At 54.0% G+C, this 22644-nt stretch overlaps 1 protein-coding gene across 31 annotated transcripts in view; it reads left to right on the forward strand.

Moving 5' to 3' along the window:
* The window catches only part of MAPT (microtubule associated protein tau), a 42936-nt gene that overhangs the window by 9414 nt on the left and 10878 nt on the right, over positions 1 to 22644 (forward strand). For 2 of the 31 annotated variants that reach the window (XM_038168786.2, XM_072028718.1), the window contains exons 2-11: positions 6341 to 6429; positions 7766 to 7852; positions 9095 to 9181; positions 10755 to 10820; positions 13748 to 14656; positions 16910 to 16965; positions 18096 to 18275; positions 19130 to 19253; positions 19856 to 19906; positions 20230 to 20495. In XM_038168786.2, the coding sequence (XP_038024714.2) occupies positions 6357 to 6429; positions 7766 to 7852; positions 9095 to 9181; positions 10755 to 10820; positions 13748 to 14656; positions 16910 to 16965; positions 18096 to 18275; positions 19130 to 19253; positions 19856 to 19906; positions 20230 to 20495 (1899 nt within the window). In that variant the 5' untranslated portion in view covers positions 6341 to 6356. The other 29 variants (XM_072028719.1, XM_072028722.1, XM_038168793.2 and 26 more) reach the window with 27 other exon arrangements.

A 22644-nucleotide genomic window follows, 5' to 3' on the forward strand; every position in this document is an offset into this window, starting at 1 on the left:
GAAGGTGGCATCCTGGGGGTGCCTGCCAGGGAAATCAGGGACAATGACATCCCGGTGGTGTCCACCAGGAGCTTCCTGATGGGATGTGGGGATGGCGCTAGGTCTGCAGCAGTCTGCGCCTCTGGCAGTTATGCAAGGCGCAGGGTGGGTGTTCCTGCAGTGCAAAATACTCGCGTGTGCTCCTCAGGCCATTCCCTGCGGGGGCTGTGTTTGTGGTGTCCTTTTCTGGGCAGGTAACACGTTTTCCATCTCCCAAGTCTCACTGCTTGGGCTGGGTCTGGAGCTGGGGCCGGCTAATCTGCTCTCCTGATTGCCACCCTGCGTGGAGCCAGCTGCCAAAGCGAGCCTAAGCTGATTCGGGATGGCAAATTGTGTTAGTGTCATCCTCAGAAATGGGAACTGGCCAGCACCAGTGGCCCTTGGCTTTTCTCTGGCCACTGGCGTGCCCTGGGGACCTTCACCAGCTGCTGAGAGCTTGGTGGCCCTGGGCGAGTGGTCAGATTCCTAAGGGATGGTTTCTGACTGTTCCCCGAGCTCGTGTGTCTTTGAACCCAGCTTTTTTATCCCCTTTTGCCCCAAAGGGGTGTGCGTGAAGCTGGGATGAGGTCCTGAGCCTCAAAGCTGCTCTGCCACGAGCCCAAACCCACCGCACGTCTGCATCCAGGGAAAGTGTCAAACGTCCCAGGCCTCCAAGCAGCCACCTACACCAAAACATGGAAAAAACAATGTAGAAAAATGCATTTCTGACACCATTTCTATTGCAGCTCCCTCCTGCTTCTCTCAGAGGCGTTTTTCTTGTCTTTGAACCTGGGGGAACTTTTTGAGCCTCTTGTCAGAGAACTCAAAACTCCGTTTAATTCCTCAGCTCACCGCATATCAGACAAATAACGAGATCGCCGTCCGTATTCCTTCATCTGTTGGCTTCTCGGAAAAAAACAGCACTTGGAAAAGTACACAAAGGAGATGAAAAGGGAGTTGCTTATGAATTATGAAGCACCTTTCAGGCTGGTGGTGTTTCACGGGGCTGTCACTCCGTTTTAATTGAGTAATCCAGGCGGAAGGCTGCTTTGTGAACCCCCCTGCTTGCGTTTGATCACCTTTCAGAGGTAACGCTGAGCAGATGGCTGATGTTTAGTGAGTTTTCATTTTTAAGCAGCGCGAGTGGGCGCCGGCTGCCCTTGCAGGTAAGCCCCTGGCAGCAGAAGGGCTGTGGGGCCGCGGTTCCGTGCCCCTTTGTGACCGTGCTGGCGACATTGGCTGGAACACACCACGAGAACCCGGCGCCACCAAAACGCAGCTGCGTGGTCCCCGGCACCTGCTTCCCTCCCCGGGCGTCTCTCCGTGGGGTAGGTGTTCTCCAGCCCTGCTTTTCTTCACCTCTCACGGCGAGGAAACCTTTTGCTGAGGGATTGAGGCTCAGGGCTGCTGGATCTGAGTGGGGCGTGAAGCTGCCCGGGCTTGGTGCGCTGCTGTTCGGCCCCAGGGGAGCAGGGTGAGCGCTGCGTGTGCTGTGTGAGCTGTGTGTGCTGTGTGTGCTGTGCCATCGCTGCTGGCCCTGCAGGAATCACAGCACCAGACCCTGCAGCCTTCAGCCCTATGGCACAGGAGGCATGGGGCAGGAGGAGGAAGGTGCTGCAGCACCAAGGAGTTTCTTACCGACACCTGGGGCTGGTTTGTGCCCCGTACACAAGGCTTTGGTGTACTCTAACGGTGAACTTCTTGCGTATTTTCGTCATTTATTGTTTTAATTTTCTTTAGTAATCCTGGTTTGCACAGGCTGTTCTCCCCTCTTTGTGAAACAGTGCTTGCTGCTGGAGCCCTGGTGGAGGGAGGAGGTGCTGCTGCGCTGCCTGGCCCCGTTCTCACGCGTGCGGGTGGTGCTGGGGAGATGCCAGGAGCCCAGCACTCAGCTCTGCTCAGGCAGTGCCACCCCGGCTCTGTTTGAGCCCCCCGCGGCTCAGACCACACCAAACCATTTTCCTGACACCTCTAGGGAATACACTGTGGACCAGGCAATAGGAGAGGAGCGCTGCTTTAATTTCTGAATCACATCAGGGTGCAGGACGATGCCAGGGCTGTGGCTCTGGCACCCCAGCTCCCGAGCACTGCATCCTGCAGAGGAATTGAAGTCTGAATTCTTCGCTTCAGACTTCTCCTGGTCCTGCAGGCTTTGGGCGCTTTTGGGCTGGAAACTGCTTTTGTAGCCATGTCCACTTGGGCTTTTAGCCCCTACCCTTTTGCACAAGAGTCCCGCAGGGACCACCCTGGGCCACACAGCGCCACCATTTAAACCCAGCAGGAGCTGCTCCTGGTTTCGGCAGCACTGGGCTTAGCCCCCAGCCCCCCAAACCTCCTCCCAACCCAGCTGGGAGCCCAGCACCACTGCTCTGTCCTCCAAACCACCTCCAGGGCTGCACGCCATCATGCAACACCAATTGCTCCTCCTGCACTGGTGCAAACGGCAAAAAACAGCCAAACCTGAAAAATTGGATTTAGGCTGAGGGACCTGACCAGTTTGCACCAGCAGAGGTGCTGGTGGGAGAGCTGGCACTGCCAGAAAGCAGCCGCTTTCTCCTGCCCTGGCCCTGTGGTGCCTCCTCGTGTGCCTTGCTGCACAGCTGGGAAGGGCCCCAAAATAAAGGCGCCTCCTCCCTCACAAGGCGGGCTGTGGGTTTGAAAAATGCGAGGTTTGGAAGAGCTGTTCGTAACGGGGCGGGCTGCAGGGTTGCAGATAGTGGCCCCGAGAACGACAATGGTTCTGCTGGAATGGATAAGGTGCTCAGGGGGGCTTGTGCCTTATCTGCCAAGCAGGAGGTGCTGCCAAAGTTTATCTCTGGGCAGCTCTCGTTGGTGTAATTATACATTACCAAGCCACTGCTTCAAGGTGGGGCTGTTCCTACAGGGGTTTTGGAGCATTTCTCCCCTTATGTTTTTCCCTGAGAGGGATTTCCCCGTCCCCCACTGGAGAAACAGATCGTCATTACAGGCGTTGTCCAGAACTCGAAGCAGTTCCTCAAACGTGCGATTCCCAGACCCTCTTTCTTCAAAAAGAAAAACCTGAATCCAAAACAGGCACTTTCTCAGGACTTCAATTCCATTTATTACTTGAGTGAGAACCCAAAGCCAAGCCGAGCTGTTCCCCTGGAATAAGAGGGGCTTTGCAGGCAGGACAGATCCGTCCCCACCCCGTGTGCATCGCCAGTGCAGTCCTGAGCTTGCCGTGTCCAACGGGTGAGAAAAAAAGGAGAGAATGAAGCTGAGCATCCATCGGAGAGGCACGAAGTGTCTTTATGAGGCTGTTCCTGCTGAATACGGCTGTATGATTTTTCCATGGCCTGCGTGTTTCGAATTCAGCTGGGAGAGCTTCACAGCTTAGAGATAATGGTGCTGCTGGCTCCTTCCTGCTCACCCACCGGCTCGCTCTGCGTGCCCGCCGTTATTTATTTACTTCTCTGTTCCCGTTGAAATTCCATCAGCCCCGCTGTGATGGGTTTCAATCTCAGCCTCGGGGGGCGAGCTGCAGGAAACGCGTCCGGGGCGGTGCAGGAGGCATCTAGTGAGCGGGCATTTCTCCTGCTAAAAGCGTGATGCCACGGGAGCCTTGTGAAAGCTGGGTCCCTCTCTGTGCCCCTTGGCTCGTGCTGGTTCAAGGAGCTCCTCGTCTCCTCCTCTGCCCACGGGAGGATGACCTGCTTTGTGTGGGAGATGTTTTTGCTCCGTGTAGCAAACCGTGTCCCCATGCTGGCCAAATAAATGAGCATCCAGGGCTTCTCCTCAGCTGCAGCCAGGTTTCTGGGGCTCTCAGGGTATTGCTGAGTGATTTTTTGATGCATCTTTGTGGCTGCTGGTGGTGCCTTTTTCCTTGTAGCCGAGCAGGCAGCTCTTCCTTTCATCTCTGCAAAATTAATGGCTGTATCCTCCTGGGCACATCTCCACTCCTTGAGCTCCGGCTGAATCGTGCTGTATGCACGGAGCTCAGTGGGAACAGAGCCTGCCTCTGCCTGGCCGTGAGCATTGCAGCGTTAAAGCCCTTCCTGCAGTGCTCAGAGAGACGGCGAAACCAGCAGCTTCTCTAAAAAACACCCAGCCCTTTCTTGGCGCTGAAAACCCCCAGCACAGCAGGTCAGCGGCACATCCACCGGCCTCTGCTGAATCATCGCTCGCTGCCGTCGTGCCAGGCTTGCACAGATGCTCGATGCTGTGCTCGGGGGAAAAGCAGGACGGCTTTGGCTGAGATGGGTGCCGTGCACAGCACCAGCAGATGAGCCTCCGGCACGGTGCGTGAGCTCGGTGGCTGTCGAGCCAGGAGTCCTCTCTTGATGGTGTCCCAGGAAATTCTTGTCCGGAGGCAAGAAAGCACGAAACGTGTCCTTCCAGGGAGACTGGGAGAGAGGCTGAGTGCTCCTCTCCAAAAATCAGGTGGGAGGAAGGAGAGAAGGAGGCAGGAGGAGGAAGCCTCAGTTAAATCCAGCAGGGTGTTTGTGGGCGGTTTGCATCGGGGTCAGAGGTTTGGAAGCAGAGCTGTTGGTGCCTGCAGAGGTTTAGTGAGCTGAGCTGGGCTGGGGGGGGCCACCAGTAGGGAGTGGGACAGGGGCCCTCTTATGTCCTCTGTGTGCTAGGTTAACATTATATTTTTGCATATCAGTACTAACTAGACCTGTAAATAGGATCAAGTCCCAGCCAAACGGGACCGGGATAGCATCAATGCGATCCTTTGAGCCCTGGGAGGAGGGCGGCCGTATGCCCAAATAATTAGGGGCATTCATTTTTGATGGGCAGCCCCCCAGATTTTGGCAAACGATGGATACTTTATTCCTTCCCATTTTATACCTCCATTTTTGTGAACCATTTTCTTTCAGGGCAAATTCTCGAACTTCCTCGGTACAGCTAGGTTGGGTGGCTTTATAGCTGTCCAAGGCAGAAATTCAGTTGCATAGTCATCTTCCCAAGGCTTAAAAAAAACGGGGTAAGATCTGGTTACTGGCATTTGAGCTTCCCTCTTGCTTAGTTCCATATATCCAGAGAATTTATTGCCAGCAAACAAACCCACGTGAGCTTGCTTCCTTGCTGCTGGTAACCAGAGCCCCGCTGCTGGATCCATGCGCTCCTGGCGGTCGTGGCAAACTCGCCATTTCCCTTAATAGCTGGTTATTAATCACTGCCACTGGCTGTAATTATATCAGCTATTAGGAAGTCAGCTAAACCCACTGTCTGTCCAGCTAGCACGGAGGATAAGGAGAAATGTGGTCCATGCTTTGCAGGAGCGGATGTTTGTTGGCGGCTTCGTTTCCTTGAGCAGCTCGATGCTCGCTGGAAAAAATAACTGAATTTTAGCACCTTTCTGCGTCAAGACCCAGTGCTGGTCCCGCTCAGGCCCTGTGGGAGGTGTTCCTGGCTTTGGTTTCTTTGTGGGACATGTGGCTCGGCTGGGAAATTCGGATTCACCCTCTGAAGCCAACCCACAGGAACGTGAGGGTTTGGAATGGTGTTGAACGGCAAGCAGGACGAAATAAAGATGTTCGTGTTGCTTTGTGCTTCCCTGGCACCTTCTGCACCGTTTCCTAGCAGGCTGACCATGAGGTTTGTTGGCTCTGCATAGTTTTTCAGTCCTTCTCCCCTTTGGAAATCCCAACCACAGTGTTTCAGGCATCCCTGCCCTGCTGCCAGCCAAGGCTCCGGTGGCAGAGCAGAGGCTGAGCAGTGCCCAGGGTCACCAGGATGGGCGTTTTGCTCTGGAAATCCTAAACACCTGGGTCGTTCTGGTGTTGCAGCTGGGCAGAATTCACCCATACCCTTACACAGACGGATGCATCGACCAGAACATGCTGGTGCTTGTGCAGGAATCATTAGACCTTCCCTCTGTGCACAAAGAAAATCAGTTCCTTTACGTGTCTTTTATAAAAAATGGGTGCTCTGTTGGCTCGTGTCTGTAGGTACATTTTCAGCACCTTAGTGCTCCCTTTCCACTGCCCTCCACTCAGCGACCGCGGATAAAATCTGCTCCTGGTGGACTTGGAGGCGCCTGCATTGGATGCTCCGGGGAATATTGCAGCACAGGTGTGAAACCCAATAGGCAGCGTGTATCTTGAGCCCTGACCTTCCCCGAGCACAGGGATGGGGTTTCAGGGCTCATCAGAACAGGGAACAAAGCAGACACCTCGCAGTGTCTGAAGAGATGGCTGGAAGTTGGTTGATTGCTTGCAGGTGGGTATTTAGTGCTCCTGAAGTTGGCTGGTGAACCAAAATCGCTGCGTGGAGCAGGAGGAGGGAACACAGCAGGTGAGGGTGTGCGGTGCCAGCATTTTCCTGATGCATGATGATTTTTTGTCCTCTTCCCCAGGTAACTGTGCTGAGAGATGGCGGAGCAGCGTCAGGACGTCACCACGATGGAGGATCACGCAGCTGGCCAGGAGAAGCACATCCCCTCAGGTGAGCACCTCCAGGTGGTGTAAAGGACCTGCCCTGGCCACTGCTGGGAGAAGAAAGAGCTAAAACCGGGGAGAGCAGGGCCAGCGAGGGGGCCTTGGGGACGGCCAGGAGGAGACCTGAAAGGGCTGCAGCCAGGGGACATGGGTGGCCCACAAGGTGCTCTGGTGTTCACAGCTGTAGGAAACCGCTGCTGTTTGATACCATTGCCCAGCAGGAGCAGAAATCCCTCTGGTATCTAGCCTGGGGTGTTCTTAGTGCTGCAGCTTGGCACGTGTTTCTGTGTTCACTCCTCAGTTTGCTGTCGAAGTAGAGCACTGCTTTTATTTTGAGACACGGCTCAAGGCTGCTGCTTGCTGCCTGCTTTTCTCACCTGCACAGGGAGAGGGGAGGACTGAGCAGAGAGCTCTGCTAGCGGGAGCCACGCAAGGGTCTTTTGTCCCACATTTCAGACCTGCATTTCTCGAGAAGCCTTTCCTTTCTCATTCCACCATGCTCCACAGTTGAGCTTGGAAGCCCACACAACACCAGCAGACGTGGTGGGACTCACTCCTGGCTATGCTCCATGTAAACATCATCTTGGTTTTCTTTTCTTGAGGTGCTTTGGCCACAGCTTACACCAGATAAGTGGGTTTGTCTCTCTTCTGAAGAGAATCCATAGCATCCATTCCTCATGGGTCGTATAACGCATTTCAGTCAGAGCTTCTCGCAGCTTGTAGTCCCATCTTTGCACATCACAGCTTCCCGGGGATTTCACGTACATTAGTTTGAATCTTCTTTTCCAAGCCATTTTCTCCAGTTCTCATTATATTATTTTATTTGCCCAGACTCCTTGCAAAGAGGAGATTTGTGCTTCTTGCCCTGCTCTTCCCAAAGATGACTTTTGCAACCAAGCCTTCACATTGTACGTTACGTGCTGCACCGAGCCCGTTACAGAGACTTGCTGGTTTGCAGTGACGAGAATTAACACATCGTGGAAATGTTCGGGAGCCTGCTCTGGGAGGGAAGCTAACGGCTCTAGGGATGGCAGAGAGGACAACAACCCCTCAAATATTGCACATCTTTTCTGCTTATGTTGCTGAGATCTCTTTTCCTGCTTGTGCCATGCTTTCTAGCTCTCTGGTTCACTGGGTTTTTCTTTTGCTGGTGGGCTCCTGCTTGTTCTTTTTGGCGATGGCACCGGTGCTTTTGGTTGGCATTTTCACGCTTTGCTTGCTCATTGAGGTATTTTCCACTCTCCAATTCCTTGCTGCTGTGGATCTGGGCTGGTAGAGGTTTGTAACACATAGGCCGTGACTCGTAGCCAAGGACTTGTTCTAAGCATTTGAATGTTTTCCAGGCTATCCCCTTCAGATACCAGTCGATGATGGATCGGATGAGCCTGTTTCTGAAACATCTGACGCTAAGAGCACCCCAACTACGGAAGGTGGGAGCTCTTTGACTTACTGCTTTGAAACCATGATGGATGGGGTCGTGGTAAACCTTGCCAAAAAACTCACTGTGCCTTGTTCTGCTGGGGTTTCTCAGCAGGAGTATTCGTGCTCTTGGACAAGTGCTCTTCACGAGTCTCATCACAAGCGAGGTTTGCCACTGCAGAACGAGATAATTCATTTAAAGGTGGACACTGGGTTGGAAGGCCTACTGCTGAGAGTGTGAAATGTTGCTCGTAGTTGAGCGAGTTGCTTGTGGGTTGTTTCCTGAAGGCTTTTTACGTGGTGACCACAGGATCCCATCAGCTCAGCACAGCCAGGAGCAATCCCACCTTGCTCCCAGGGGCAGAGGTGTGCACATGGTGCACCACTGAGATACTCACAGCACTCTCAGAGCTAGCTGTGCCTCACAGCTCTTTTTTGATCCGTCTGTATTTATATGTTCACCAATCCAACACCATTCGTGCTGGAATGATGAGATGGACAGAGTCTATACACGGAACAAAACTTTGTGCTGGTGTGAAGGTCCTACGGGTAGGACTCAGTGCCACTGAATGCCACGTTGTGGAAGAGATCTCATTTGGAAGTAGTCTAGGGACTTGTTCACTGTTTTAATTAACTGCACTTTTTGTGTTCCTTTAGCCAGGAAGAGGCAGAATCTGAGGCAGAATCCTGGGTGTCTGCCTCTTGGATAGATAAAGGCATTATCTGCACAAATTATCAAAAAGAAAGACGTGCAGAGATGCTGACTAGTCCCAGCTCTGGCTCGTTAGAGGTGTGGGCTGGCAGTGATTTGCAGCACAGCTCTGTTCTGTGCGTGTGGCTCAGGAAACCAGGACATAAAAGAAGGGATGTTGAACCTCTTTCCAGTCGGATGAGGGCTGTCACGACGAGCAGATTGCCCTCTGGCAGGGCACAGATAGTTCAGGAAGGGATCGAAGGGAGCTGCAGGCCCAGTGGCTGGCCTCAGCTCTGTATTTTCAGACAGAGATTATAGCAAAGCCTCCAGCTGCCTTAGGAGATGCAGACGTGTGGTTTGTGTGGCAGAGGGGACAGCTCGTGGTGTCCCCGAGAGACTGGCTTTGCTGTGTCGTGCTCGGCTGTCTCTCCCCACACAAGGCCTGGCTCGAGGGAGGGAGCCGGGTGCTTTTCTGAGCAAAACCATCTCCAGAAACGTCCCTGCCTCCCCCCAGGGCCTTGCCGCTCACCGGCTATGTGAAAGCTGCGTTGTTTTTCAGATGCCACAGCACCTTTAGTGGAGGAAGGAGACCAAGAGGATCAGGGTGGTGTCGAACAGCACGGAGAGATCCCAGAAGGAACCACAGGTGAGGGAGACCAAGGCGCAGCTTCATCTCTTGATGCAGACAGGGCAGAGAGCTGCACTGGTTGGTGCTTAAAAACGACCAAACCTTTCGCAGGCTTGCTTTGCTCCTGACGCTTCCTTCTTCCTTCTCCATGGCCTGCAGAAATCCTTCCTAGCTTAACAGCTTCCTTCTTGCCTTCCCCAGCCTGGGGGAAACTCGCAGCTTTTCCTTCTCTCTTTCTCAGCTCCTCATCTGGCAATCTTTCTGAATCTTTCTATCTGGTGTCTCTTTGTGGCTTCGCCTCCCATCTCCAGGCTAAGTGCAGTCCCTTCCTGAGCCATCTGCGACCTGCAGACCCCGCTCATCCCTGCCCCTCTGCCGGTGGCCGCCGGGCCTTGCTGCTTGTCTCGTGGCCCCCTGCCTTGGCCCAGCTCCTGCGGCTCTCTCGGGAGCGGTGGCTGGAAACCAGGCTGCTGCGGCGTGTTTTAGGGATAACACAGAGGAAGGGAAGGGGCTAATTCAGCCCAAATGCTCTGTGGGGACTCCCTGCACCCGGGCCTGGTTTGGCAAGGAGCAATGGGGGTCTCTCAGAGGAAAAACTGTGTGTATTGGGGTCTCTCAGAGGTAGAGCTGTGTGTACGGCCCAGCAGGACCCCATGAGAGGACCAGGCCTGTCTATGGAAAACGAGTGTCTGGCCCCTGTGTGGTGGCTGCTGGGTTCCCCAGGAAATTCAGGCAGGTTCTGAGAAAGGTACTGGGTAGAAATGGGCTTCTGCCAGTGCCCAAACACCGGCACAACCCCACAGCTCAGCCCCACAGGTGAACTGCCTGTCCTGCATCCATCCCAGGCTGCTGGAGGAGCCCTGGATGGGGGCAGCTCGCTGGCCGGGAGGGACGTGCAGTGTCTGCACAGCCTGACTGCACCAGGGAGCCAGGAGGAAGCAGTTCCTCTAGAACTCTTTGGAAAAAAAAAGAGGAAAATGGAGAAATTCCTAGTTTGACTCTGTAACTGTGGTGTACAAGTGTAATTGCTTAGGTTGGTTTGAAGGTATTTATATAACACTTGGAAATAATTCCGGTAGAGACAAATTATCACTGCCATGAAGAAAATTATGCTTCTCTAGTGTATCTGTATTCCTGAAGCAGCAGATTGATACCAGACAGAGATTAGTTGGCATCAAATGGCCTGGGCAGAGTTGGTTGCAGTAAGCTAGGTACAAGACACCGAGGAGGCAGGGCGCAGATCGGAGGCAGGCTTCATGTGAGTGCCACCGACAGCGTAACTGCTAGGTGGGGATGAAAATCCACAGGTTTCCCTGCTCCTTTACAGCTTGTTTTCTCCACCTCTGCCTGAAGGAGCCTGTGCTAAGCTCCCACCCAGGACTCCTCCAGCCTGGTACAGCACATGCTGAATAAATCTGGCTAGGTTGATTGTCGGCATGGGTCAGTTCCCTTTCTGATGCTGCCCTGCTCGTAGCACAGCAGTGATGGGCAGAATCAGCAAGGAGGTAAATACATTCTCCAGACATGCTCAAACTTAATTCGTGTGGTTTTGATCGTGTTTTTTCCCCTTCTTCCTCTGAACTGGGACCAGCTGAAGAGGCGGGCGTAGGAGCCACCCCCAACCTGGAGGACCACGCTTCAGGAGACACCGCTCAAGGTTAGTCCAGCTTCTCTTACTGGGTCCAGTTAGTGCTGCTGGTGGCTTGGGGTTTTCTTCTATGATGAAGTTCTCCCTGTTCCTGCCAGGAGGGTCACACACGCTGGGAATGTCCCCACGCAGTCATTTCAGGGAACTGCAGCTTTTCATGCACCAGCTTTGTCTCTCAGATGGCTGAAGCCCTGGTGCTTGGTTGCAAAGCACCAGGTTGCAAAAGAGAGCATCCTCCAGGCTAGGAAAAGTACTGAACAGAGCTGGGATGGTGCAGGTAGCTGGGGGGCACTGCTCGATACCAAGCAGGGTCAATTTGGGGCCCTGCATATGAAAGGAGTGAAGTATTTGACTCCTATCAACTTAAAAGTCGATCTCAAACCTACTCACTGATGCCCTTGATATCGCATTAAGGGCATTGTTTTCTCATCCCAGCTTCCAGGAACAGAACTGACAAAGGCAATGATGGGCCGTGAGCATTTCTAGAGCATTAATTGTGCATCTGCTCAGATGGGCCAAGTAATTATCCGGGGCCCTCCTGGCTATCTGGAATCCTGCCTTGACTCTACTCAATTCAGACTCGAGTGAAAACTTGAGGATGGGATTCTTCCAAAGCACCCAGTGCTGGCTGAATTCTGTGCCCAGTGAGGCAGACTGAGGGGTTTGAAATCCCTTTGACATAGCCAACATGCTCACACTCATATATTATAGCTCTAATTTTGTGTGCTGTTTACAAAGCCGGTTAAACCCTATTTTGTAAGGTAGTTTTGTTACACGTTACGAATTCCTCAAGCTGCTTGGTCAGTGTCTTTCCTCCATGGCTGAATTAGTGCATTTACAAACATCCATCTCTTTTCAAGAAGTGGATAGGTCTCTGCCTTCTCATCTCAGGGAATAACTGAGGTCTTTGCTTTCCACACACAGCACAGTTACTCATTCTGCTCCTTGCAATTAAAATACAGCATTTGCTTACCTGTCCGGTGGGTCTCAGGTTAGCAACTCTTCTGTATTAAAGTAGTGGTGTCGCTAAAAAAGAAATCAAGAGGGGGTAAAGGAGAGGGTACCTCTTCTGCCTGCCCTGTGTAGTCTGGTTCTAGCTGCTGTTCATCGCCAGATTTTTAATAGGACCTTTCTGTATTGTCCTGGGATCTGTCAGATTTGGGGACATGCAGCTAGCTGGAGCTCTGATATGTCCAATACGACGTTTCTAAGTTCTTATGTAAACTGTTACTTCTCTGAAAATGGACTTTTAATAATGTGCTGCTTCCTTTTAATGATGATGTGATTGTCTTTGATTCGGAGGAAAATACGATTATCGATGCATGCACACAGCCGTGGATATCTCATTACTATCTACCTTCGTTTTTTGTGTTGTGGGATTTGAAACACTGATCTCCGGAGTGAAGATGGAGCGTGTTAAAATGCCTTCGGAGTCTCAGGTGGAAAAGCATCTTCTGATTCACGGTGCCGTGAATTTTTGCCGTGCTGGTGTTCTGCCAGCTCCCGAGCTGGTGCTGCACATTTTGGCACAGCTAATGAATTGCCTGTCCACATCCCTGCACCAGCAGCCCTTAATGGTCCTGTTGGCAGCAGAAACGAGCCAGGACGGTGAGCTGGCTCCTGCAGAAACGCTCTTCAAACTATGCGGTTGCAAAAGGAGTTTCTTGATGCCACGTTTCAATACTCCCTTGCCAATAGATGCCACTTTAAGGTTTCTCTTAAACCACAGTTCCGGAGGTCTTTGCATGGTAGTTTTCATTTAACCATTATGTTCTCTTAAAATGGGGAGACCATTGCTAAAAGACTGAGTCAGTCTTGACCCCTTCTTGTCCTCTTTTAATCTCCGTCACCTAACAAAGAAAGAACTGGAATCTTGGTACTGAAGTGCTCTAATCGAGGCCCTTCAGTACTCAAAAAGACCAAAGAGAATTTGAAGGCAGACAGATTCAGAATATAAGGTGCACGTTCTTCCAGGAGCAGTTGACACAGAGCAATTTACCTGTGCTCGGGGTGAATTCTCCATGGCTCAGTACATCTCTGCTTCAGTCGGATGAGTTCCTAGCAGAAATGCTGCAGCTCAACCAGAATATATGGCTTAATGCAGCAATTGTTGGGTGAAATTGTGAAGTTCTGTGTCATGCATGAGATCAGCGATAGAACATAATTGTCTCTTTTACTCTAAAAAAAAAAAAAAGATCTGTGTCTCTGTGACCTTAAGTTTTGGGTTTTAAATGTCACCATGTCTGAATGGTGGCAGCGCTGCTGGAACACTGAGGAGTGGATGCGTGCTCCAAAACTGCTGTGGCTGCGTAGTTACAGCCACCTTTTACTTGCAGTCCTTTCCACTGAGGCTCTTTGCTCCACTGGGTGTCGAAATACACAGCGTAAGAGAGGGGACATTTTAAGACATTTAAGAGAGGGGTGCTCTTTTCCAAGCTCATTAGAAATGACCTAGAGAGGAAAGCAGAGAAGGTTTGAGCTCTGGGAGGATGTAACTGGGCTCGTGATGTCTGCATGAGCATCTCCTGGAAGGGAAAAGAGGCCTCCAGGGTTTTGTAAGCCCACGAAGGAGGGGAGGGTGCCTGGCCTGATTCGTTCAGGCCCTTTGCTTGCCAGCTGGTGGTCCGATGGTGATGGTGGATGAGAAGCTGGATGCGTTGATGGCCAGCTCGCAGCACAGGTGAGGCAGTGTTGGCACACTGGGGTACATCAGCCTCCCCTGAGACTCCAGGGAGCCTTCCTCCCGCTGTGCCTGTCATTATTTCCAATCCCCCTGGGGTCAGGGTCCCACATTTTGCTGACTGGGGCAGGGTGGACTCGCTCTTACCCTCTAGATCAATAGTACAACTCCTCAGTCTCCCTGCCGCGTTCCGTGACTGCCTGTTTGCCGTGCCTGTGCTAATTGTTTGCCCACGCTTCGTACTCTGCATCTTCAGCTCCAGGGGAGCCGGGCTCTCCAGAGCTACAGCCTGGCCCTAAAGAGCCCATGGGAGATGCGATCAAAAAAGAAATCCAGCCCACAAAGCAGGTGGCCGGGGCTCTCCGGGAGCCTCCCCCGTCACAAGAACCGAAGGCTGCTCCCACCAGGATCGAGGTCACGATCCCAATCCCCCTGGACATGTACCAGGACTCCAGACCGCCTGAAGACGACGAGGTGTGGGATCATCGAGGCAGGGAAGGCATCGGCGTGGGTGCAGAGCTGGGAGCAGAGCTGGGTGCTGACGTGAGCGCTGCGGGGCTGGCAGCAGCAGGAGGCACGGTGGACCCCCGCGGTAAGGGCGGGCCAGATCCTTTGGGTACCAGAGCCCCGCTAAAAGAAGATGCCAGCAGACGGGAAGGAGATGAGGACCGTGATATTGATGAGACTTCTGAGCAGGATTTGCCTTCCCTGCTGGGACAGCGCGTTTCTCCAGGACCTGAAGCAGGGTTCTGTGCAGCAGCAACCAAGGAAGCCCTTGAGGAATCTGCCTTTGGAGAAAAGAAGTCCCACGATGGCCTTGGAGACACGCCGAGAGAGGCGCTTCCTGGTGAAACCGAAGCACGAAAAGCAGAAGAGGACCAAGAGGAGAGGAGACAGCCAGAGAAGGGGGAAGAACACACAGAGACCACCCCACCAGAGCCTGCTGCAGCCACCTCCCAGGCAGAAGCTGAGCCCGGCGAGGGAGAGGATGCCGGACCCTTGCTGGAAACACCCAGCCTCCCTGCTCGGTCTGAAGACGACACAAAAGACCAAGATGCTGCTCTGGAAGAGGCTGTGCCGGAGGCAGGAGGACGCCAGACGCCCAGGAAGAAGCCGAGTGCCCCCGCTGCAGACAAAGCAGGCAGCCGCGTGCCCCTCCGGAAAGGTGCGTGCGCACCGCCTGCCCGCTCCCCACAAGGCTGCCCCAGCCTCCTGCAGCTTGCTGCCACCTCTCGAATCCCTCTGCTTTGGAAATGGCCCGGACCCGTGCTGCCGACTGATCTACAGAGCACCGCTGCTTCTCCCTCCCCTTCCTCCCCCCCGCCCCCCCCCTGTGATTTAATCCCGGACGTCCTGGCATCCCCGCCAGACCCTCGCGCTTTGGTTCTGCGCCCCCCTTTGCATGGTGCTGGGCTGTCCCGATGGTGCTTGGTTCTCCTGGGTTTGTTTCGGTCTCCTTGGATTTGGGGGGTGGGCTCCTCGCCTCGCCCCCGGCGCTTTCCCAGAGGAGGAACACCGGCTGGTGCTGTCCTGGCATGGTGTGCGGGGCTAACCCGGCGCACGCTGTGGCTTCTTCCTAGACCTGTGTCCGCTGACACCCCAATAACTCCTCGTATCGCCTGTCCTCACCAGGAGGGAGAAGGAAAAGCACAACTGAGATAGGTCAGACCCAGGAAAAGGCCCTGCCTTGGTCCTTTTTCCTGTAGTTTTCCCTTAAAACCGCTGACTGCCGTTGGAGGCAAGGTCTGGAGCTTTTGCAGGGCATTTCCAGCGCTCTCACACAGCACCCGCTTCCATCCCAGCTCGGGATGGTGTGTCCGGGACGGCCGCTGTGACAGCTGCGTTTGGGGTGTCCGGCAGGGTGGACACTTCCAACGGGGGCTGCGTGTCTCTGGGCTGGGCATCCTCCACCGTGAGCCCCTGGGGGGCAGTGGGAAGCTGGAGCTGCTGCAGTCTCAGCTTCAGCTGGGTGAAGGGCTGAGTTCACCCCTCAAAGCACGAGGATCCCTGCCCGCAGGGCAGCTCTCGGACCTTTCCTTTCTCCAAGAGCAATTTTCTGCTTTTTCTGGGGGTCGGGGGTGGCACAGAGGAGCCTGCTCGGTGCAGAAGTGCAGATTTTGCAGTGAGTTTTGGTGAGAAGCTGGGGCAGCGGGACACACATCAAAACCCGATGGTCACTTCACCATCTCACGCCTCCCCTCTGGCTTTTGGGGTCTGGCTGTGGGGAAGCTCTGCCTTTCACTCCAGCGCCACGTCCCCGAAGCTGTCCTGGCTGCCTCCCTATCCCCCAAATCCTGCTCCCCGCCTCTCTCTCTGGTTTGCAGCAGAGGGAAGCGTGCTCTTTGCTGCGTGGGGTTGACAAAGAAATTGTTGATGTAGCTTTTCCCCGTGGAGCTGAAGCTCAGGACATATTTCTCATCGCATCGCTCCCGATACGCCAGCAGAAAGCTTTGCAGATGGGCTGCAGGGTGCCAGCATGGCTTGCTCGCGCTGTCATCAGAGCCTGGAACCAGTGGTGGGTTGCAGATGCATCGCCCAGCGTCAGCCAGTTTCTGATTCAGCAGGAGGAATTTCTTTAATTAACTAAAGAGCTTTTCCTTCAAACCCAGAGATATTTCGTGGCTGTTCAGCCTCGCTCTGCTCTGCAGCACTCTGGCTGCTGGGATGGGGTCAGGGTCTCAGCGCTGCATTAACAGCATTGGTCGTGGGCTGAGCCACCGGGGCTATTTCCAAACGCTGGGGCGAGGATCAGCAGCTTTTCCTCCCAGATTAGGGAGGAATTAGCTGAAGGTGGAGAAAAGGGGCTTTGTTACGAGTGCCCTGTGGTACAAACATTACTTCCTCCCCGCTTATAATCTCCTAATGACTGCAGTCCTGCACTGTTTTGCTCGTGGACTAACGGGACAAAGCAGTGAAACGCTGTGAGAGTCACCAAATGCTTGGTGTGAACCACACAGGACAGCAGCTGAAATGCTCAGACCCTGCAGGGCCTGACCCAAATCGAGGCACACAGTTTTAGTCTGCGTCTGTGTGGTTGTTAGAGCCAACTGGGTGTTTGTTTTAACGAGGGAGGCTCGCATTTAGGGACAAAGAGGGCTGTTCTGTCCTAAATTAAATGGGTGTTACTGGAACCGACTGCAAATCTGGGCCAAACACAGAGCTTGTGTGTGTCTGATGCTCCAGCGATGACTAACGCATCACTGCCTGGGAACAGGATAATCTGCTAACCCAGACACGACGCGCTTACGATATCACATTTATAACTTGCTAATTCTTCCAGGAATGGGATTTAATTTAAGCAAGAGCAAGGTGTAACACCACCCCAGCATGCGTGTTACCCTAGCACAGACGTGCTCAGCTGGCTGGAGCTTACCTCCCAGTCCCAAAACGTGTAACTGTGTCTGTTTCCCTTTGTCAGCTCGTATTGACAGCAAAGACAAGGAAGGGGCTGAAGCTGAGGAAAAGAAACCGAAGGTAAGCTAAAAAATCAACCCGCCACGATACCAGCCCACCTGTGTGGGTTGTGCATGTTCCTGTCTTCCTCTCCTGCTCTCCTGGACTGGGCTGTGTCAAACCCTGCCATTATCTTCCATCCTTCAGTCTTTCTTCCAAGAGCATTTTTGTTTTTGTCTTCCCTTGCCCTGGTTTGGATGGTGCAATCCGTGGTGATCCTGGAGGGCAAGGAGGCAGAGCAACCGAAAACAAAGATGTGGCTCGTGGGGTTTTGCAGGCAGTTAGGAAAATCATTTTCTCAGCCCAAAACCAGGGAGCAGCAGGCTGGGTTTGCTGGGCCAAACTGGTGCAAAAGCAAATTCCATGCTGCATTGGGATGTATCAGGGATGAGCGCTATAACAGCACAAAGAGCAAGACGTCTAATTAAAAAATGAAATTAAATAATCCAGTCTTTGCAGATGCCATGTTCTTCAGGAGGAACAGAGTTTAATAAAGGCTAAATTGCAGAAGTTTGGAAGGTACCTGCCACAGCGCTGGTTTGGAGGATGTTCAGCTCAGGCTCAGTGTCTGGGCAAGATAATGGGCAAGCTGAGAGACAGCAGTGGGTGAAGAGTTAAAGCGAGGCATGTAATTCCTTCCAAACAGTAGGAAATGGAGTCTTTTTCCAGGGAAGTCTGGCAGGGTTGACAAGGAACTTAATAGCAAGCTGTTATTGATAAAGGTGTGATGGGGCTGAGGGACCTGGGAGCAGCCGTCTGCGTCTCCCAAAAGTGCTGGTGGTGGTGGTGGTGCTGCGCCTGGTGTCTGCGTGGCGATCCTGCAGCGTCTCTGCTAGTGGTCTGGGAGAAAATGGAGCAGTTTGGGTGCTAAAATGGTGTAGAGGGTGGTGGCAAGGACACGCTGCATCCCCTGGGAGGGGGCTCGGCTGTCACTGTATCTTGGTGCAGCCGTGAGACCTCAGCAGTGCCCCAGGACCTGCACCTTTGCCTAATTCTGTGCCGCAAGGACAGGGCAGTGCCAGCCATCTCCTGTCCCACGCCTGCTTCTGCATTGCACCTTCTAATCCTATTTAATGTCAGCCATCCCTTTCTGTTCCCCTCCCATACTGATTTTTTTTTTGTTCCAATTTGATTTTGTTTCCATGTTTAAGAAATCCTCACCTTCCACCGCCAACCCCCCAGGCGATAGAGCCTCCATCCCCCTCCATCGACACACCTCCTCTAGCACAACCCCTCCGAAAACACCCTCCAGCCCTGCTTCCACCTCTAAACGAGTCTCTTCTGTCACCTCCCGACCTGCCAGTACAGGAACACAAGAAACGAAAGCCAAGGTAAGGAGATGGGATGCGAGAGAGGCAAAAGCTGCCTCGGAGAGCACCTTAAAGCATTTCTGACGGTGCTTACGGGGCTGCACCATGTCTCAGGAGTATCTCACGTGCTGCAGGGTGTTAGCTGGTCTCCCCGAGGCATGTCAGGGTCCCTTTGTGTTTTTTTTTTGTTTTATTTTTTGGGCAGCTTTTTGCTGTGTCTCAGGTAATGGGATGCCGAGTTTCTGTGATTGGGGTTGTGATGGCTCTGCTCCGCTTTCCTGCTGCCGTGGGAGCAACCAGCTTTGAAGTTCTCCCTTGCTGTTTTGCATCAGCTTGTGTACACAGACCAGCATCAGACAATTGCTAGAAAGAGGATGTGCAGATCTGGGAGGGCTTTCCTGCAGGATCAGAAGACAGGAAAGAGCATCGTGCTATTTACACACCCCCACGGGCTATTTACACGTTACCTGAGTGCGTTCCAGCTGGGGACCAAGGAAAAGCTGACCTGTGCTCGGAGCCTGGCTCTGTCCTGAGCGGAGGCTGGATTGGTTTATTGCACACGAATTTAGCAGGATGAGGGGAATAAAAGGGGAAATGCAGAGGACAGACAGAGCAGCTGGGCACATTTTTTGACCTGAGTGTGTGGGGAGTGCTGTGGCTGCAGCTGGGAGCTCACGTACCCACGGCAGTCGTGGCAGGCACTGCGATGGCAAGCAGGGTGGGAGCAGGCACATCACGGATGCCTGCACCTGGGGAAATTTGGGGAGCCCTGCAGGCTGCCAGGGCGGGCAGCAGGGGGGTCCTGCGTGGCTACGATCCATGAAAAGCGATGGCAGATCCCTCCTGCATCAACCTTCTCCTCCTTGTGTCCCCAGGGCCCGGGTGGCACGAAGGCGGCCACGCCACGCTCCGCAGCCGGGCAGGCTCAGAGGAACTCGGCCAACGCCACGCGCATCCCGGCAAAGACCCCCACGGCCCCCAAGACCCCTCCCAGCTCCGGTAGGTGGTGGCAAGAGCAGCGTGCGGCCACCTTCCCTCGGGGCTGCGGCCCCCAGGCTCTCCGTGCAAGGATTTTGGGGTAGGGAGCCCCTCATGCAGGCTGGGGTCGTGCACGGCGCTGAGCAAGGGCAGGGCCAGCAGGATGAGATCCGTGCGGTGCCTCGGAGCCGCTCAGCATCATCACGGGGCTGAGGAGGGTTCCCCCGAAGGGAGCCTTGCTGCACGCTGCTTCCTCTGCTCGCTTCCTCTAGCTGCCAGTGTGTAGGAGAGGGCACTCGCCTTATCCCCGTGGGATTTCCTCCAATTTGGAAGATTTAGACGGCTCCGTTTTTTTTTTTTAATCCGTCTATTCCTTTTCTCTTGATGATATTTCACAAAGACCTGGGAGAAGAGGATCAATTCTTCGATTGCAGGAATGGAGATTAGCCCATTATTCTCAGAAGAAAACCCCAGAAAGCATCAGGCATTGTGAATTTCCATTAAAATGGTGCATTTCACTGAATATATATATTTTCCATACTTACCCAGAGCTGCATAAATTCTTAAATCAATTAAATTTCCAGCTTTATTAGGTTTAACCATCTTTCTCATTCATTAAACAGGCAGAAAGGAGCAGAAAAAACCACCTCCTGCAGCAGCAAAGTCTGAGAAAGGTGATGTTTGAGGATTTTCTTTTCTTTTTTTTTGATGGGGCACAGTTCCGAGCTGCTCAGTGATCTGAGCTGTATTTAATTACATGATTTTATAAAAATGCTTCCAAATTCCTCATAGAAAAGTAGTTCTGATTCAGTGCCTTTTGTCAGGTTTTTCATGCATGCTGATGCCACACGCTAGCGGGGCACGATCCGGACAATAAAAAGAATGTCTTTCTTCTGAGATATTGGGGAATGTTGTTTCTAATTTGAGCTCTCACTTGAAAATGAAGTGCATCTGTCTGCTGACCCTGTGCTCGCCTCGCTGTGTCTGTAAACTGCAGGTGAGCAGCCCAAGTCTGGAGACAGAAGCGGTTACAGCAGTCCCGGCTCCCCCGGGACTCCAGGCAGCCGTTCCCGCACTCCTTCTCTGCCCACCCCACCAGCCAGGGAGCCCAAGAAGGTGGCAGTGGTTCGCACCCCCCCGAAATCTCCCGCATCTGCCAAGAGCCGCATCCAGCCCTCAGCTGCACCCATGCCTGACCTGAAAAACGTCAAGTCCAAAATCGGCTCCACCGAGAACCTGAAGCACCAGCCCGGAGGTGGCAAGGTAAACGTGGGCTCTGCCTTCCTGCGGGGACAGCGGGCACCCAGCGCTGCCTCTGGGAGCAGCAGTCCTGGGGGGGCAGCTGTGGCAGCTGTGCTGGGGCTGATCCCCAGCCCCATTCTGGTTTTGGGGTGTTTTGGGTTGGGGGCTTGTCCTGAAATCTGCCTGCCTTGTGGCTTCCACGGGGTGCTACATCCGAGTGCAGACCGGCTGCCGGGGAGTGATATTCCCCTGGGCATCCAGTTAGGGAGAGCAGCTTGTGCCCTGCAGCCCTAAAGAGTCGCAGGATCGGGGCTGTGTTTCTGGATCCTACCTGGAGCAGTCACCCCGATGCTGCCCCCGTTTCTTTGAGACGATGGCCGCGTCCTGTGAGGGTCTTGGGTTAGGTGAAACACCCCCAGGAGAACTGCAGCCTCTGCCAGGTCCTGGTGGTGCTCCCTGAGGGCAGAGAGCTTTGGGCTCGCTGGGCTGGCCCCAAAACACGGCCAGCGCTGAGACCGCAGGGCTCTGGGGTCGGACGGGGGGTTCCTGCTGGGTGCTTTCCTCCTGGGGCCAGCCGGGGCTCTGGGGGCGATCCCAGCCCTGCTGGGACGGGGCTGGGGCTGAGCTGGAGCTGCTGCTGTGGCCAGGATTTGTTGGCTCAGGTCTGGTGAGGGAAGCAGTGCAGGAGCTGAGCGGTTTTCCTAAAGCACTGGGGTTTGGGATCTTGGTTCTGCTGGCAGGGCTGTGGGCTGCACGCTGCAGTCAGCTGCTGGTGGCAGTGTTTTATCCTCCAGCCCCTGCTGCTTTTCACTCCCAGAGGGAGCAGCAAAATGAACGCTGGGCTCCGAGCGCTCGGGAACAAGGGTGGCACGTTCAATTTTGCAAGCCCAGTGGCAGAGACTTTTGCAAAGCCCTGGCACAGACCTGGCCGAGGGCCTGGTGGCTCTTACGGTGACGTTACGCGGCACAACCACACGCCTGGTGCCCGCTGCAGCCAGGATTTGCTGCGTGCTCGTGCCTGCAGCTGCCAAAGCAGCAGGACCACGACACGTCCGAGCGGTGCCTGCTGCTTCGTGCCACCCGGTGGCTCCGTGCCTCCGAGCCTTTGGCACGGGGGGAGGCTGTGAGATGGCTCCTCTCCATCCTGAGCAGCGGGCTTTTGCATTTCTGGAGGTGCATGGGCTGGCAGTTTGCTGGACGATGCACATTTTGCTCTCTGCTGCAGCCCGGGGATCAGTTACGGTCTCTGGACCCTGGCTGTTAGCAGGGCAGAGCAGCATGAGTCCCTTCAGCTGCCTGTGTCCCAGGTCTCATCCCTCCTGCCTGCGTAGCACCACGCTTATATTTTTCTGCCACCCCCCAGAACACCGCTCCTCTGGGAGTTTCGGAGCCCTCCCGCTTGCTGTAAATGCGTCAAATTGTTGGCTTGTTCTTTTTAATCCAGCTTTTGCTATTTTTTTCCCATTTGTTGGCTTCTCTCTCGGGCAACATGCTGAATTCGGGACGATTCATTGCTCCTTGCAGGGGAGCATGGCTGGGTGCTCCGCTGGGGGATCTGTAGGGCACGAGGCTGCCGCTAGAGTGGAAGGGGCTGACCCCACAAGTCTGGGTTTAGGCTGGCAGAAGGTGGCCCCGCAGCCTCCTCTCTCCACCCAAATTTCTTCCCCCCAGCCTAGGGAACGTGGCGCACGTGAGCCAGAAGTCAGCCAGACCAAATCCTTCCCAGTGCTCCTGCACCAAGCACTTGGGTCGGTGTTTCTCTGAGCACTGCCCTCGGTTAGCCCGGTGAGCCGAGCTGTGCCCTGAGCTGCAGGATTCATTGATCTGGACTTAAAAAACAGCACGGGGGGCTTCTGTCAGCCTTGGTGCTGGAGAACCGTGGTTCAGCGAGGAGCAATCCTTGCTGCAGCAGGCTGGGGAAATGGAGAGTGAGGTTTTGTGCCCAGCCAGAGCCCTGGTTTAGGTCAGGGAACAAACCCAGCCCGAGCAGGGGAAGGAGCAGGGACTGTACCTCCATCGGTGTCTCGTCTGGCACAGCTCCTCCTATGTGTGGGGTCATTCCAGCATCACTGGCCTTATAAAAGACACAAAAAGCAAAACAAACCCTAAGTGGAAACAGCTTCTTTAGTACAAAAACTCAGGGAGAGGGCAGGCAGGCCTTGGGACGGGA

The sequence above is a fragment of the Anas platyrhynchos genome, chromosome 28 (genome assembly GCF_047663525.1).
Source record: "Anas platyrhynchos isolate ZD024472 breed Pekin duck chromosome 28, IASCAAS_PekinDuck_T2T, whole genome shotgun sequence".
Taxonomy (NCBI): domain Eukaryota; kingdom Metazoa; phylum Chordata; class Aves; order Anseriformes; family Anatidae; genus Anas; species Anas platyrhynchos.